Here is a 17,816-nt window from a genome sequence, read left to right as displayed (position 1 = left end):
TATTATTTAAAACCATTAAGCCAAGAAAAGGTTACGCACTCGAGTTTTTACTTCAAACTTCAAACCCATATTGCCAATGTTTCAGTGGAAAATCAGTCTATATAAATCACAATGTACCTTAAATCCTTAATGGCGTAACAAGGAGAATTATTTTATATTTGTAGATATATATTATCAGCGGCTATGGGCGGAAATGGAAGTGCCTCGACGGAACAATATGGAGAATCTTTTCGCACACCCACTCGTAGAAAAAGCATAGGAAAAAGCAAGTGAAGGCATCGAACTATCATGTGATTCAAAAGCCTTCCTCTTGTATCATATATTCGATATATCTATTCCAAATTGACATAACACATATTTCCTTGATTTTTAGACTGCACAAGTATCGTGCATCTTACAATATAACAAATACACGAAAGAAAATGTGATAATATTCGACGGAGCTCCTAACACGATATCTCAACCAAGCTTTTAGTACATATTTTTGGCCTAGAAAATCATATGAATATGATGAGACTGTCTGGGTTGTAAAATCAGGTCTAACAGCATGCTTACCTAATATTTTCTAGCCACAGATGCATGGTTTTCGGCCACAATAGAACATAAGTGAAATTTCTTACCAAATGCAGGGTATCGATTTCGACGGTGTTGGCACATAAATCAAATGAAGCACAATGAGACGGACACAGTTATCTCGATGAATCACTAAAGAGTAACCCATCACCACAATAATTTTTAAAACAAATCAGCCAGTAGATTTATTATCATGGACTTTAAATCCCTAGCTTCAGATCCATCAAAATCGAATGCACCATCAAAGATTCGGGAATAAATGGCCCCCTATAAGATACTAATGCCTAAAAGTTAAAAGATACCCAAAGAAAGAAGAGAGACAGGACACAAGTATTCTTCAACCAACTCCACGTATGGTTGTTGATATACATCTTATCAATGCTAACAAAGCCTACCAAGTCCCAAAACAAATAAAGAGGCTCAGAAGTTCAGTGATTGAACAAAAAAACATGAATGTCTTGAAAACAAATTGAGAAAAACTGGTTCAACTCTAGATCAGGTCTACCTTAAACCTTACTATAGATCAACAACTGAATTGTTCAAGTAGAGTCCGGTTGAAGTCATAACAGCAAATCCAAGAATTTTTTCCAACGATAATCAAACAATACAAGAACATGATAAAGAGGAGAAGGATTCAAAAAATGAGCGGGCATCTTATAAATAGATAATCAAGAAGTTATATAAAACAAAATCAAGGAGAGTTAGCGCTCATGTTCGCCACACAATCAACATCATTCTCATAATGCCCAGTATACCAAGTAAAGTTCACTTAAAACGACTCTTGTGGAGGCTTCCAAAAATCAAGTACCAAACTATTGTAAAAAATCCATTATTTTCATCCATATTGCAATTAAAACAGCCAGTCTGTCGCCAATAAAGGTCGTTAGCTTGGGTATTCTCCTCAGCTTCCACTTCCTCTTAACTTTGATAAGTTACAAATGCTCATCAATTTCAATTTCTCCAGTTCCCTCCTGAAAACAGAAGATAGTTGGTTATTGAAATTTACTTCCATGGTTGAGCATTCTATCTTCTACATACATCCAAGGAAAATTAATTGACCTTGATTGAATATCCAAAACTTTCTTTGCTAAAGTTTCATACACTAATTGAATGGGATTCTTCCACAGCATCATCTCCATTCGCCAACCTTGAAGGACCAGTCAGCTCCTCAGACAAAAACCTACCAGTAACCATCTCTGTATGACTGCCCCTCGAGTCAACGTTGCCATTTGCACTGGTTGAGGCTTCATTAAGTGAAACTTCTCGGAAAGATGTTGCCAAAGCACTTTCTGTTGTGGCATCCATATTATGTGAGCCAACATCAATGTTAGGACGACCAGAGGAGTTTAGCCATCTGTTCCACTCATAGCGTTTCCTCACCTTGTCTCCCTTTAGCATAAACAACAAATGACGTGATATTATAAATGGGATTTTAAACTACCTATATCTATATATATATATATATATGTAAGGCTAACCTGCACTTCCACAACAGTCGAGTATCTCATGGACTCCAAAATCAGTGAGATATCCTGAGTCAATTGATGTACCTGAAATAGCATACGAAAAAACAAACCTTGATCTGTACATTGGGTGCAATTCGTGCAACAAAGACATAATTCAAAATGACGTAAATGCGACCATGAAAAACGTGTAAATTAATCCGCCAGTTGCTGACCAAATTTCCTGAACAAGAGCATCAAAGGAGTTCAAAGAAATAATAGTTCCAGCACAAACCGATAGGATGTGGGTGGCTTTTAATCACATACAAAGACTGGCCAAAACAAAAGGTTAAAAAGAGGAACTCAGAAAGATTAGAAGTTAATTAGAAAACACATTGCAAAAAAGATCAAATCAACTAGTAAACTTTCATCAACTGCTCAAACTTAAAAGTACTATAAGTCGATGCAACCAAAAAGTTGAGAGGTTTCGCACAAATTGAGTGGCATACAGATGAATTCCAAGAACAGAGGTTAAATCAGTAGTACAGGAGAAACACGAATTGCTTTATATGGAAGTAATAATATCTTGGCAAATAACCGTTATGTAACTATCAGATGATTATTGAAAATAACCGTTAACTAACACTGTAATATGAATATTACGAAAATATGAGCTAACAAATATAAATAAATGACAGAGTTCAGGAAACATATTTGAGTTGTACACCTACAGCACCAATAATAACTTACTCGAGGAAAGGAGGCTATCAAAGTAATGGGCACCCAGCCCTGATCATCCATGTTTGACCTCAAAAAATTATCCTTCACCAGATTAGCGTCACTGGCACAAAATATGTACTTCAGCGAAAAATTAACAGATAAAATACTGATAGCAAGACAAAAGAATTACTGTCATAATTATTTCTTAACATTAACCCTCCAGGAAAATTACCTGAAATAATAGTCTATTTGTGAAACGATTAGGTTTGATAAAGGATTCATCGGCATAGGTGGTTGTGTGGGAGGAACAATCGGCATAGCATGAAAGGTCTCCGCGTGCATGGGTGGAACATAGATGTAAGAAGACATCATATCTGAAAGATCCATCGGCATTTTTAGAAAGTTCAAATAGCAAAATTTTCAAAAAAATATTGTTAAGAAACTTACCAAAACCCATTTGGTTGGGAAACATTCTGATAGGTTGCGGGACAATGAATGGCGGAGCACCAGGGGCCAGAGGGTTTGGCATATACCCCAACGGTGGAGGCACATATTGAGGGGATAGATGAACATCTCTACGATCATGATCTCGCCTGGCTCCATGATTCATGTGGTGAGGCCCATCTCCACGAGGACGGCCCCCAAAATTACCCCGTCTTGGATTGGTCCTCTGAGAAGAATGGTCATTTCCTGTATGCGGCTGAGAACCAACAACTGGTCTCACACTTCTCACAGGCACATCAAACACAGGATGAAATGGTTGACGATGAACTTCAAGTATTGGAAAGGGCGGCGGCGCTGGGGGGGATGGCCGGCTAAAGTTATTTTGAGATGGTCCACTCGCAGAGGAACTGCCTCCACCACCGCCTCCGCGATTCCTGGATCTTGGTCTAGAAGACATCGTATTGTTTGCAGTCGAATTAGTATATGTATTAGAGTTAGATTGTCTCCGAGGTGGCTGGGATATTATAGGAGCCTATCAGACACAAACAAAAACAATCAGCATTGGTGATGCCCCTCCAAAAAGGGGAAAAAACATTCAATAACTATAATGAATTTGTGTTAACATCGAAGTAATATCCAGTCGATCACAATTTATCCCTACTAAAATGGCATAAAAGTGACTGACAACTTGGAAACCCAATGCCTCAAGGTTTGAGGGTTAAAAATCAAATTCAAGACACAAGACATTATATGCCCCGATTAATTCATGCAGGATCAAAAATGCAAGTTCGCAAAAACAACGCAAATTTTATAAGTGATCCAGAGTTGATACATACATCACAGCCGTTCATTTTCATATGGAAAAATATATTAAAGGAAACATATATTTACTGATATAGTGGTACCAAAAAAACTCAAATTTACAGCAAAAAAACCATATTTAAATCATATACAAGAATTCAGTAGGATCAGACATGAGAATCTATAAACCACGTAAACAGGAAGCATCATCGCATCTTTTACATTCGTGTAGGAAAAAAATCCGGCAGAAATAAAATTATATTCTATAAATAAATATTTTTCACCTGAGATGAAGAGACCGATCCATCAGACCCGGATCTCGGAAAATCCGATGATGATCTCGGAACAGGTCGGGTTGATTCAGACAAAGCAGGCCAGGAAACGGCTCCACCCATGACAGAAACAGGCTCGACGACGCCGTTTCCTGGCCTATTCCAAGCGGGCCTCCTAGGTGGACCCGCATTGCCTTCACCGTTAACATTGGAGCTCTCCGGCTGGGCCTCCGAAACGGAACCTTCGACCACGGAATTATCAGAAGCATGAGCAGCCTCCGGCGGCGGTGAAGAAACCCCAGGAGCAGCGGCTGTTGGAGAGGAGATTTGTTCAGAATCGCCTCGAACGACGGATGCCCACGGCGATGGGAGACCCCGTCTTCCCGAGTGAGGGCTGTCAAGTCCACCGTTGGCGACGGCAGTCGGGGAACGAGGCGAGTGATCCGTCACCATCCTAGGGTAAACCCAGAAAAAAAAACACACACAACAAAACTGGGAAAATCAAAAAAGCTGCGCTAGAGATTGATGATTATTATACAAAAAGGGATAATCGCGAATTTATGCGATATGTGAAAACTCTTCTCCTTCAAATGTGCGTGGGTGAGAGTGTTCTTGCGAAGTATTTGATGCAGCGGTGGCTACCGGTGTCAAGGTGGAGAGAGATTTTCCTTAATAGGTTTGATTTTAATAAAACCCTTGTTATAATGGGATTCTCTTCAAATGACACCCTTGCCCCTACCATTCATTATTTATTTATATATTTTTTTTTTCAGAGTCATTATTTATTATTTTCTGTACGATATTAATCCTAGTGAAATTCTAATTCATTAATATTTATTGATATTATTTATATATAAATATATAAAATATTTTTTCCATTATTTTTGCTTAGAGTTTTAAAACAAGGAAATTTGGTTTAAAAGAATGCGAATGATTTATGATATACTAGAAACATATGTTTGTTTGGTAAATTTTAGTTTTTTGAAAATCAGTTTTCGAAAATTATATAACGGTTTTTCAAATTTTTTTCTCATCTCTTTACTGTTGTTAGTTTTTTCGTATTTTTTGTTAATATTTGCGCGTAATTTTAGTTAAAGTGGGAGAACTGTATAATACACACGTGACACGTGGCTAAATTGATTATTATATATGACTGAAGTTTAACATATAGTAATAGATATATACTAAAATGACTAATTTGAGACTAAGCTCATGCGAGTATTTTCATCTAGATTTTTATTTTTTTCAAATTTAAAAATAGAATGATAAAACTCTTATGCTTTAACGTTTATTATTTTAGATTAAGGTAGTGTTTGGGAGACCTTTTGAGAAGCATTTCTCAACTTTTTTTTAGTAAAATTTCATATTTTTATTAAGGAAAAGTTGAGAAGTGATTCCTAGAAGTGATTCCTAGAAGCTCTTCCAAACACTACCTAAATTGGAAATAGTTTATTGGCATGAAATTATAACCATATCACATAAACAATTTGGGAAAATAATACGTACACTTAATTGCTTTATTTATCTTTTAGAATCATTCTCATAATTATTTTATTTATCTATAATATAAACAATATTGCCAAACAACATAACTAGATATTATAAAAAAGAAAAAGAAAGCGTGAAATGGGTATTATTGAATGTAGAGCCGTCCCTAGTACAAACAGAAGTCATTGGGAACAACATTCAATAAAATCGCACCAAACTCATCCCAAGCCATGTTAGTTGATACATATATATATATATATATTAACGTTGCATAAAATTTGTTTGAATAATATTTAGGTTTGATTTAGACATATATTTATAAAATATTTTTCTAAAATACAAATTTAAAAATTTTTATAAAATGTTTTAAAATTTGTTTTGCAAATAAATATTTGTTTGGACAATTATTTTATAAAAACATTTTAACATTTCAAAAGTAATGTTCATATTTAATTTTCATAGTTTCATTATAAAAATATCTAAAAATATATATCAAATGGTCTTTAAAAACTATACTTTGAGAACGCTTTTTAAAAAATATTTTACAAAAATTTTATCCAAACGCACACTTTATGTTTTATTGACTTATAAAACACTGAAAATGTTTTTAAAGTAAATGTCCAAAAAGAACCTTAATGTTTTTAAAAAATTATTATGAATTCTTTTAGAAAATTTTGGTGTTTCGAAATTGATTATGTTTGTAAAAAAAAATGATTATGAGTATTTGCAAGATTTTACAAGTTTAATTTGAATTTAGATTTTATTAGCAGCATGTGATATTTAGTTAATTAAATAATTACCCCCCTATGACTGTCCAAAATAAAGAAAAAAAAACATTAACATTTTTATACCTAATTTGAGTAAATCCTTTAAAACATCAAATATTGTGCATGTGATTGGAGTAGTGTAATCTTGACTATTAGTAAAACGAGTTAAAAAGACCCCAAAATTCTCATTGATTTTGTTCGATTTTCCAAAGCAACTTTTTCTCATTGATATATATAATAATAATGATATTATGCCACATTAATATTTTATTATAGTTAAAATTACTAAAATATTGATTTTGTTCGATTTTCCAAAGCGCCTTTTCTCATTGATATTAATAATGATATTATGCCAGATTAATATTTTATGGTTAAAATTAAAAAATATATAATAACTAGATATATATACAAAACATTAAACACGATTGTGATCCATTACTAGTATACCATTAAGTTCAACTTTATAGGAAAAAAAAAACTATCTGGGTGAAAATAAAATTTCCACTCTTCGACATCATTAAAATGTTTCATTCTTAATTTATAGTCCACCCATAATACAATAAATTATTTTTATTTTTAATTACGGCTAGTAATTAGAATATAAAAACAATTGATTAGATTGGGAAAAAAAATCTATACTGGCGAGTAGCTGCATTAATGAGTAGCTAATATTGTGTATCTATGTATTTACACAAATAAGAAATGTAGTGTTAATAATTTAACTGGATTGGATTGGTCATTGGTCTCACAGAAAAGTAAACGTGATTTATTAGATTCTAATATCGTGATATCATCACTAATATTTTCCACATTTAAAATTAAAAAAATTTCTTTATCACCGGATTTTATCTTTAATTTTTTCTTCCATACAAATGCGAGAATTGCATTCAAAATCAAACGAAAAATGAGGGCAATGTTATCAAATATTTTGGCCGTATTAATTAATTTCGTGTGTGTGTGTGTAAAATAAGAATGAAAAAGAAAAAAAGAAAAAAAAAAAAGAAAAAGAAAAATCATGGACGAACGTTACGTAATGGGCTAATAAGTATTTGGATTGGATTGGGCTACGTACGCAATTAGATTGCTGAGGCCCTGTGATTACATTATCTGACCCCACCTCATTTTTTACACTTGTTGAATGACCCCACCTCATTTTTTACACTTGTTGAATGATTATATGTTTATTAACAATCTGTCAATTGGTCAAACAAAAAAAAACAATGTCAATTAAAAAAAATTAAAATATTATTGAAAACTAATCAATAAATGTTTTATAAAAAGAACAGTCAATGCCTAAATGGTCACTATACGTATATATTTTCCTTTTTGGAATTTCGCGTTACATTCAAGACATGTACCAGGAAAATATTATGAACCAGCAAACCAAACAAATTCAGCATTGAATATAGGCACGTGTAGACAAATAATAGTCAAAACTTTCCCATTAACTTCTCATTTAAAAGGGACGAAACTTCTTCTGGTTTCGGATGAATTCATTATTTTATTTATTTCTTGATCGGGGATGAATTTATTTTTGGCACATATATAATAAGTAAATTACAAGATTACGTCAAAAAAAATGATTTGTTCAACTGATGATTAATTTCGCGTAGTAAAATCATGAATTTATATACATCGAGCACATAATTTGTGATTATACAAAATGATGAGATGCTAACACAATGATATCTAGTATGCTCTACTATATTAAAATTTCCTTTTGCCATGTGGATTTTCATCAACCCCATATGTTCATATAAATTTTTTACAATTTTATTTTGTTGGAATTGTTGGGGTCATAAATATAAGGGAAAATTGCTTTAGTCCTATATGTTTGTCATTTTGCGATTTTGGTCCTCTATGTTTTCACATTTCAGTTTTAGTCCTGCATGTTTTGATTTTTGGTAATTTTGGTCCTTTTTATTCGAAAATGCTTACGTGGCACTGTACACGTCAGCTCCACATCAGCACTGAATTGGTGCCACGTCAGCGCCACGTCAGAAAAAGGACTAAAATTGCCAAAAAAATATAGATAGCGGACTAAAACTGAAATCTGAAAATATAAAGGAATGAAATCGCAAAGTGACAAACATATAGGACCAAAAAAGCAAATTTCCCTAAATGTAATTGTAAATGTTTAAATGTCATCAATTAAATAAGTCATAAATTGATGTGGTCTAAGGCATAGTTTGGTACACATGATAAGACTAAGAGAATGATTAATAAATTATCCTTCTCCATCTCATGCTTGGTACATTTTTAAAAAGTCCATGATAAGTCAATGAGCCCTTGATAAATGCTTTGACAAGGGGACTTATGTATGCCTTTGATTTGGTGTGATAAATTTAATACAACTAAAAAAAATACTACAAAAAGACGTGATTACCCTCCACGTATAAAAAACATCTAAACTCTAAACACGCCTCATTCTCCTTCACATTACGGTAGGGTTAATTTTGTCATTAAAATCGAATATATAAATTTAATCACTCTTATTAAAATCATACCAAACATTCAATATAATATCCTACCATTTTACTTATCCTTAATTTATTCTTATATTATATATCCTATACTTATCATATCCTTATCATATCCTATGTACCAAACTATGCCTTAAGGACTTAATTGTCATGATATTATCGTGTGGATACCGTTCATGATATTTATGATTTGTTGAAGGGCCAAATTAGAAATAGTGAAATCTTTTTTTTTTTTTTGAGAAAAAAAATAGTGAAATCTTATTTAGTTATAAAAGAGGTTATGGTCCCAATTTTACAGAACAATGCATCGGTTTTTTTTTTCCCATCGACAAAACTTTCTGGTTTCAAAGGAAAACTGTAAGATTGAATATCATCACTCATAATCGTTCACAAATCATGGATCCTGGTACACTTTCGAAGTTTTGATTATTATTCTTAAGAGTAGTTGGATAGAATTGATGATTTTTTTCTATGTTGAGATATTGAATCCAATTGTTTTCATCATATTTTAGTTAGAATATTAACTCAACCCAACTAGATCCATGCTACGATGACTTTATAAAAAAAAAAGGAAAAAAAAAAAACAACTACCAAATTGTCAAGTAAAGCTCGTGTACCTCAAACTGACTACCTACTCAAATATTAAGACACAATTTTTTATCTACCGAGATATTTCCAAGTATTCACTTGGAAAATTTCTCGATCGTGGCATTCAACATACATGAGATACAAGGTCGCTAAAAACTGGCATTATAAATAGGTCTTTTCTTTTTTTATCTTTTTATTTCCCATGACAAATAATTCAGTACGCAGACTTTTGTGTGAAATTAATTAATGGCTCAAACAACAACAAAGCACACACAAACTGTGTCCGGGTGGGCAGCTCATGACTCCTCAGGCAAGATCACTCCTTGCACCTTCAATCGCAGGTATATATATATATATATATATATATATATATATATATATATATAATATACTTTACTATCTTAATAATTCATTTAGCTCAATTAATTACCAAGATTTTAATTGATTGGGACATTAATTAATCTTTGATTTGTTAGAGAAAACGGGATTAATGATGTTACCATCAAAATTCTCTACTGCGGGATATGTCACACCGACATTCATTATGTCAAAAACGAGTGGGGCATAACCAAGTATCCCATTATTCCAGGGTAATTAAATTTCCAACACGATTGTATATATGATCTTTCGACAAATTCGATCCAAAGTAATTACTTTTTATGGTTTGATCATATATAAGGCATGAAATCGTTGGGATTATAACGAAGGTGGGCAGCAATGTTGCCGGTTTCCAGGTCGGGGACAGGGCTGGAGTGGGTTGCATGGCGGCTACTTGCTTGAACTGCGAGTTCTGCGTAAGCGGGCAAGAAAATTACTGCGATCAGGTTCAGTTCACATATAACGGAGTTTTCTGGGATGGAAGCATCACTTACGGGGGTTACTCCGAATGTTTGGTTGCAGATCATAGGTAAAATTTTACAAATTAAATCCCATGCCCATTAATCTTTTCTACAAGAAGCTAGCAGTTGACATTCGATTAATATAATGTATGAGATTTTTCATGTGGAAGGTATGTAGTACGTGTGCCCAAGAACTTGCCAATGGCTGCAACGGCACCGCTCTTGTGTGCGGGAGTCACGGTGTATTGTCCGCTGAAAGACAACAACTTGGTGGACTCGCCACCCAAAAGAATAGGCGTGGTTGGGCTCGGAGGGCTGGGCCATGTTGCGGCCAAATTCGCAAAGGCATTTGGCCATCATCTGACTATAATCAGCACGTCTCCCTTCAAAGAGAAAGAGGCTAAAAACCGGTTTGGTGTCGATGATTTCATCTTAAGCACAAGTGGAAATCAAATGCTGGTAATAATTTGATATATATATGGGTTCCTAGCTAGCTAGCTACATATATATATACATTATAATATATCCTTGTGACATGCATGCAATTAATATTGAAGTATATAGTATAACTACTTATAATATATTTTGGGCATGCATATATGCAGTCGAAGAAGAGGAGTCTAGATTTTATTTTGGACACAGTATCAGCCAAACATCCCCTGGGATCCATCTTGGAGTTATTGAAAGTAAATGGGACGCTGGTGATTGTTGGTGCGCCGGATAAGCCTATGGATTTACCATCTTTCCCCTTGATCTTCGGTGAGCCTTCTTACTTTAATTAACTATTAATTAATTCCGGTCTTTGATTTTAATTTGTAATTAAGCTGCTCTCAAACAAAATTAATATTAAAAAAAATGATATATATATATAAAAAGGGAAGAGAGTGGTGAAGGGAAGCATGATAGGGAGCATGAAAGAAACACAAGAGATGATGGATGTATGCGGGAAACACAACATATCATGTGAGGTTGAGGTTGTCCGAACTGATCAGATCAATGAAGCCCTACATCGCCTCGCCAACAACGATGTCAAGTATCGCTTTGTCATCGATATTGCACGCCAATCTTCTAAACTTTAGTCATTTTTATCATTTATATATGTTGCAAAAAATATAGCTTAGCTTTTTATTAAAGCTTGATTTTCATGAGCTTGCATCGGGCGAATAATTCGAAACTTTGAAATGTGTTTTTTGGGTTTTATGTACGTTGTTAATTAGACCGTGTATATTTGAATTTTGAATAAAAATTTGATGGAAATTGGAAACATATGGCGATCGATCGAATTTTGAGGTGGAGAAAGCTTAAACGAAAGTGAAACAACAGCAACCATTTTGATTATGTAGGGGAGGGGATATAAAGTTGTCTTTGTGTTTAAAATTATGAATCGTAAAACATCACGGGACCAACAAGCTCAGGACCATCATTTATGAGACGAATATTCGATCAAAACATATACAAAAAAAATTTACTTTCTTGTATATTTAAATCAATTGACTTAAAAAGAAATAGGAGCGTCAGTTTATTAAAGAAATTTGGACCCCACGCATGAGAAATTTACGTCAATAATGTTGATTGAAAATAAAAACTACGTGTTTTGTAGTTGCCCAAAAACGAGTCAAAGAAGCATAAATGCTTTACGCATATGTGTGATAATAATTAATTTGGAACGTCAAGAAAGTCAAGTCATTTATATGATTTAATCGTACTAATTCCAAGTAAACATTTCCAAGTTTATATTATTATAATATATCAATTTTTGACTTGTGCGCTACTAGAATATTATCATAAAAGCTATATATACTAGCTAATCAAGTAATATTTATATAACTTATATTTAATCTATTTTGATAATAATAAAATAATGAAGTAATTTTCTATCCAATTTTGCAAGATTTTCCATGCATTTGAAGGCTCTAACTCATAAACAATTTCCAACTTGAGGATTGAATGATGGTCAATATAGCTTTCCATATCTTCTAAGAATTCAATAGTTTTATACATTATGTGTGTGTGTTGCTAAGCCGGCAAATTAGTTTCGAAGTAAAGGATGACTCGTCTAATTATTTGTGGTTATAAAATTGACGATTATATATATTAAAAATGGGCATGCTTGTTCCCACTCGAAGAACATGATTTGGTACATTTTTTAACAATTTTTTTTTTACCATAGGTATGCATGTGAATATTTTTTAAAGTAAGTAATTAACAATACAATATAATAATTATATGATTATAATCATTATGTATCTATTTACATATATTTATTTTCAAAATTTATATCTAGCATTATCTCGATCGGAATTCTTTTCAAACATTTATCTCAAAATTTTTCAAGTTGAATTAAAATAAAATCCCGATAGAATTCAATTGAATGTCATCGATCTATTGAAAGCAGTCCAATCCAATCCAATCCATTATTTCGTTTTCAATTTTTGAAAAATCAACATGGATTTGCACATACCATATACCCCAATGCAGACCATATAAGTTGAATATTTAATTTTATTTTAAAATAAAAAATATTTAAATTTCAGTAATAATTAAAAATCACACGACACGCGGCAATATGACACTAAGAAACGTGAGCAAACGTCAACTCCTAGAAAGTTTAAGAAATCATAAACTAATTTAATTTTGCTGTTTGTCCACGTGGAATTTCAGGCCAAACGCGTAGCGTTATAAGAAATGGATGTAATTTTATAGAGACATATTTTTCGAAATCTTAATTATAATTACAAAATTACAAAAAATGAAAATATTTCACAATTCAAGGGCACATATTTGATTAATTGTTAGGCGACGAAACATATAAATTTCTCACTCTTTTTAAATTTTCTCGAGATGACCACACAAATATCTCAAGACGCAAAAGAAACCAAACATATCAAAGATATACCCTATATATACACACACAACCACACACGCATTAATGGCCTCCATTTCATGCATGCAGCTAAGCTAGCTGGTTGATTGTATTTTTGTCAAAAGTCTAATATACGTAGAGAACTTTTACGTACAAGGAAAGCTACAACATAAGACTCAATCATTCAGCGGCGCCAGATGTTATATATAAGCTGCCGACTATTTTCTTGTTTTGGCATGTAACAAAATATCCCTTTCAAGTTAACTTCAAAAGTTTTGCTTCTTAAATTGCTATTTAGGATGAAAAAGATCATGATATGGTCTAAGCTCAGAAAATTGTCGATCCAAAAGAGAGGTGAGTTATTTGGAAACAACACGAATATACTGATTCGATGCCCATCTCAATCACCCCTTTTGGATCTACTTTCTTGCACTTTTTTGGAAATGAAACCCTTATTGGATTTTGGTTTATAGCACTTAGATTTGCGCTAAAAAATATCAGATTCTGCAATATAACCTTGTACAAAAGACCCCTTCAGTAAAAGACGTAGCACAAATTAGTTCTGCGTACTATTTAATTTGACAGATTAGAACTAAGAACATCCGTATCAACTTGCTTTGAATTGTAGTTTTCTTGAAATATTTGATGCCATTTTAATGGTGTTTTGTCAACCGAATGCAGGTAGATATGGAGAAGATATGCAAAGCTTAGGGGGAACGTCAGATAACGTGAATGAAGAATACAAGGAAGCCTTTAGGACCAAGTCCTACATAGAAATACGCAGTAAAATTCGAGGCCGACTCGAAAAATCATTCTCATCGCCGTCTTCTGTGCATACACACGGTATCAAGCTCTCTGAATATTTGCTAGAGCCCGAGACCCTAACCTCCATACTCGAGAGCTCCAACCTCCATCCATCACTCATCAATTACTTGCGAATCAGCCAAGAAGCGTGCCAAGTCTGTGAATCGCTACTCCAAAATGTCCACCAAGTACGTGCCCATTATCGTCAAATAGATCACATTATAAAGTTTATTAAACGAGTGCCAAACAACAAAAGTTGGACCCAAGATCAATATCTAATGGTTTACGGAAGTCTTGCCTCGTTTGCCTTAAGTAAGAACCCCCTTTCAACCATGAATCAGAAGAAATTCCACGAATTGCACGACAGCAGTATGCTTTTACTTCATGAAATATCATCACAATGCCTAAAGACTAAGGGAAGATCGAGATTCATACTATACATCAAAAAGGTCGTCGCAGCCAGGGGTTGTGGCGCATTAGGTCCAATTCTGGGTTCTTTCTGCCTGTTCTTGACAAAGAAATGGAACCAAGACAAGCAAAAGTTCAACAAAACTTGCCCTGATGAGCTAAGCGCACAACTTGATACAGTGGGGAGAGGGGTTTATATACTGGTTAATGATTTCGACACAATGAGTCAACTGGTTCAAACGCTACATGATGAGATGGAGCACATGAAACTCGCGGCGAGCATTTGTGTCATGAGGAAATGGAAGAATGTGATGTTAAAAGTTCTGCAGGAATTTCAAATTCATGAATCTTGGTTTGTGGAACAGTTGGAAGATCTGGAGAAGCAGATATACTTGTGTTTTCTCAACATAAATCGGACAAGAAGAGTGGTTCAGGAATTGGTTAAATATTGATACAAGTCAATAGTCATAGTCCAAGGAACTTAAGCTGAGGATATAAATTTTAGACAAAAATAATTGAAATAAATAACTAGGATACAACAACAGTTGCAACATTTCAAAATTTTTGTAAAAGAACAATCTATAATATAATAGCAAGTCAGGATATGATTAGAGATTTACCCCAAAGAATGTATCTTTGTTTTCACCTGATTAGAAGCATAAATTCCGAGTGCGCCAATTGTTAACAGTCAACATTCGGTTCTCAAGTTTTTGTATTCTTCTATGCTCAACAAAGAAGCCTTAGTCTTGAGCCAATCTTCAGGTTTAGGCATGATAATCGCAATGTATCCTTCTCTGTCTGCCTGCAACAAAATTCCAAAAAAAAAAAATTATAGCTGTCAATCACGGTGACAATACATACAAGTCCATTCAACAGAAGATACTTCATGAATTTCAAATCTTACATTTACTGGTAAAAATCTTAAATGTTATTCCATTATCCACTTTCAGCAAAGTGTCCACAGAAATAAGATAAATAAACTAAAGAAAAGAAATTCAGAGGAAAACAGTTGAAGGATGAAAATATCTTGATTAATGTCAGGTATCTAATTCTTCTAACTCACCAGTAAATTTCAAGTTAAAGAAGAATCAGTCTAGAAAGAGTTGAGAGTTCAAAAGCTCGTTCTCTATCCACTCTCACAGAAATGTGAGCATCCACAATAATAAATGCTCAGAAAAGGCACGACTTTTTCTAAAAAGATGATAAAAGTGCTAAAACTGTAAAGTATCAACTACAAAACTTAACATTCAATAAACAAGAGCACGAGTATGGCAAGAGAGCACGAGTATTAAATAAAAGCAACTCATAGACGATAGTTAAGCCTACCGAGGAATTAAGCAACTCAGGTTTCTTGATTAACCTTTCATTGACTTCCAATAGAGATCCTTTCACACAGCACCTGTAGAAGAACGATACCTTAAAGTTCAAAGAAACAAGGGCCCATATTTAAAAGGCCAAGATGAAGAGAATTTCAACCTCACTATATAAGAAGCATCTGGAGTGCACACTTTACACAGTGCTGTATTGGATTCAAAGCGTTGAGCATTCTACATGAAACAATCAACAAAAGCATCTCTCAAATAATCTGGCACATGATTGATGAATCATGTAACATAAATTTCAACTGCGACTATAATCTTGCACATTTATCAACTAAAATTAAAGCAGTTCGCCAACATTGTGCCGATTAACCAATGATGCAAAAGTTCTATATGCTGAAACAATGAAAGAGTGATGCAAACCCTCTAAAATTGGCCTGCCCTTGAATCAAGAAATTAATAAACAACAAGAAATAAAATTTAATAGACAAACCATGAATTAGTGGATTACATTAAGCTTCTTGAACCATAATATTTATTGTTCAGTTTTAATCTCAAGATGCTGATCCACAAAACTAGCACTATATACCAATGACAGCAAATTTCTTTCCGCGGTCACTTGATAGTTTTGATAATCTGTGCATTTGACATAAGTTCATTCATAGGAAACTATTCAAACCAGGCCTCTAAAATTGAATGCCACCAAATGAAAACCCATCCAGATATAAAAAAAATTGCAACAATTTTCAACATGATATCTTTAAAGTTATTAAGAAATATAAGAAACCAAACGAAAAAAGTTCACCTTTTTCCGTTTTCCAGTCACTTTAATTTCACTCCTATCAGATTTCCCTACATTAAAGTCTACAGAAACTATTCCCCCTTCATCCTTGAACGCTACATGAGTTGAAGCCAAGCCAATCACGCACAACCTATCAATAAAAAAATATTATAACTTAACAACTCCACTAAAATATATAATGTCGCTCAGAAAAAAAAGGTTTTCCATTTGCTAGTCTCTCATCGTTTAACAAGCTGCAATTTCTTATTAAAAAAAAAAAAAAAGAAAAGGAAAGAAAAGAAAAGAACAACGCAAATGTTTTGAATGAAACAGATCATACCCGTTGGCGTGACGATGAACATATTGATCATGCCCAGGTTTCAATAAATCTGGGAATCAAAATAAAATTGTCGATACTTTAATTTTCATAGCTAGCAGGAAGCCTGTATAATTGACACCTTTAACTCACCTGGAGCAAAATAAGTTGTAAAATTGACCTCCACTGCAGAAGGAGGCACTGTGGGTAATTCCTTAACATTAACCAGCAAAAGCTCTCTCAATTCATCATCTTCTTCTTCTTCTTGATCGAGCAGCTGATTTTCCAGTTTGAATTCATGGGCATTGACTGAAGATGAAGTGCAAAACCCAAGAATTGGCTTGCTGTCATCCAGATGAATTTCAAGATTTTGTTCCGAAATATCGTTAGGATTTAGTTCTGTCATCGGAGTTCTCCGGTTCTCGTTCTTTTTTGGTTTTTTACGAAGGTCTTAGGTTTAAATACGGAAGTACGATGAGGAAATTGGATTGGGCTTTATGAAGAAAATGGGGACATAAACTTGGGCTTTAAGATTATCAAATTATTATCCATCAGCCCATATGTGGTCCAGCCCTATGGACGTTGAAATATTTCAATTATCAGTTCTACTTGTATACCTTTACTTTTAACTTTTATTATTAACTATGTTAAATTACAATTTTTTAATCAAATTATTAAGACATCAAAATTTATCTGTACAAGCTCACAATAAAAATATTAGTTAAATATACTTAAGAGGTATAAATATATTTTAAAATAATTTTTTCGTTCAAATTTAATTTTATTGGAAAATTTTTTTAACGTTTATTTCATTTTTTTCTATGTTTTGAAAATTTGTTTTTTGGTTTGTGAACTTTCTAAACCGGCAGACACTTAACAAAGAGTATATATAAAGAACAAAAAACAAA

General features: G+C 33.4%; 4 protein-coding genes across 6 annotated transcripts; 2 read left to right on the top strand and 2 right to left on the bottom strand.

The window, feature by feature from the left end:
* Positions 1-1,286: 1,286 nt before the first annotated feature.
* LOC140863581 (la-related protein 1C-like) lies at positions 1,287-4,938 on the bottom strand. Its single transcript, XM_073267109.1, has 7 exons — positions 4,265-4,938; positions 3,183-3,711; positions 2,968-3,109; positions 2,766-2,856; positions 2,052-2,123; positions 1,633-1,962; positions 1,287-1,544 (listed from the first exon to the last, which is right to left on the bottom strand). The coding sequence occupies exons 1-6, from the start codon at positions 4,703-4,705 to the stop codon at positions 1,669-1,671; spliced, it is 1,569 nt and encodes a 522-aa protein (XP_073123210.1). The 5' UTR covers positions 4,706-4,938; the 3' UTR covers positions 1,287-1,544; positions 1,633-1,668.
* A 4,849-nt stretch (positions 4,939-9,787) lies between these two features.
* Positions 9,788-11,683, top strand: LOC140866762 (probable cinnamyl alcohol dehydrogenase 6). Its single transcript, XM_073271801.1, has 6 exons — positions 9,788-9,919; positions 10,055-10,168; positions 10,258-10,485; positions 10,588-10,876; positions 11,023-11,176; positions 11,294-11,683. Exons 1-6 carry the CDS (start codon positions 9,825-9,827, stop codon positions 11,494-11,496), a joined length of 1,083 nt encoding a protein of 360 aa, XP_073127902.1. The 5' UTR covers positions 9,788-9,824; the 3' UTR covers positions 11,497-11,683.
* A 1,856-nt stretch (positions 11,684-13,539) lies between these two features.
* On the top strand, positions 13,540-14,955 carry LOC140865543 (UPF0496 protein At1g20180). Of its 2 annotated transcripts, none has more exons than XM_073270218.1 (2): positions 13,540-13,634; positions 13,962-14,955. In XM_073270218.1, exons 1-2 carry the CDS (start codon positions 13,580-13,582, stop codon positions 14,942-14,944), a joined length of 1,038 nt encoding a protein of 345 aa, XP_073126319.1. In that variant the 5' UTR covers positions 13,540-13,579; the 3' UTR covers positions 14,945-14,955. The 2 variants fall into 2 exon arrangements, with proteins under 2 accessions (XP_073126319.1, XP_073126320.1); XM_073270219.1 differs by lacking the exon at positions 13,540-13,634 and adding an exon at positions 13,804-13,846.
* LOC140865544 (uncharacterized) lies at positions 14,476-17,320 on the bottom strand. 2 transcript variants are annotated; one of them, XM_073270221.1, is made up of 7 exons: positions 17,062-17,320; positions 16,933-16,981; positions 16,617-16,743; positions 15,969-16,039; positions 15,819-15,891; positions 15,139-15,294; positions 14,476-14,587 (listed from the first exon to the last, which is right to left on the bottom strand). In XM_073270221.1, the coding sequence occupies exons 1-6, from the start codon at positions 17,312-17,314 to the stop codon at positions 15,181-15,183; spliced, it is 687 nt and encodes a 228-aa protein (XP_073126322.1). In that variant the 5' UTR covers positions 17,315-17,320; the 3' UTR covers positions 14,476-14,587; positions 15,139-15,180. The 2 variants fall into 2 exon arrangements, with proteins under 2 accessions (XP_073126322.1, XP_073126321.1); XM_073270220.1 differs by lacking the exon at positions 14,476-14,587 and having other exon boundaries at positions 14,978-15,294.
* Between the last annotated feature and the right edge of the window lie 496 nt (positions 17,321-17,816).

This window comes from Henckelia pumila, chromosome 4 (assembly GCF_033568475.1).
Source record: "Henckelia pumila isolate YLH828 chromosome 4, ASM3356847v2, whole genome shotgun sequence".
NCBI lineage: Eukaryota > Viridiplantae > Streptophyta > Magnoliopsida > Lamiales > Gesneriaceae > Henckelia > Henckelia pumila.
Note: the sequence above shows the minus strand (reverse complement) of the source record. Positions and strands in the feature narration are given on the sequence as shown.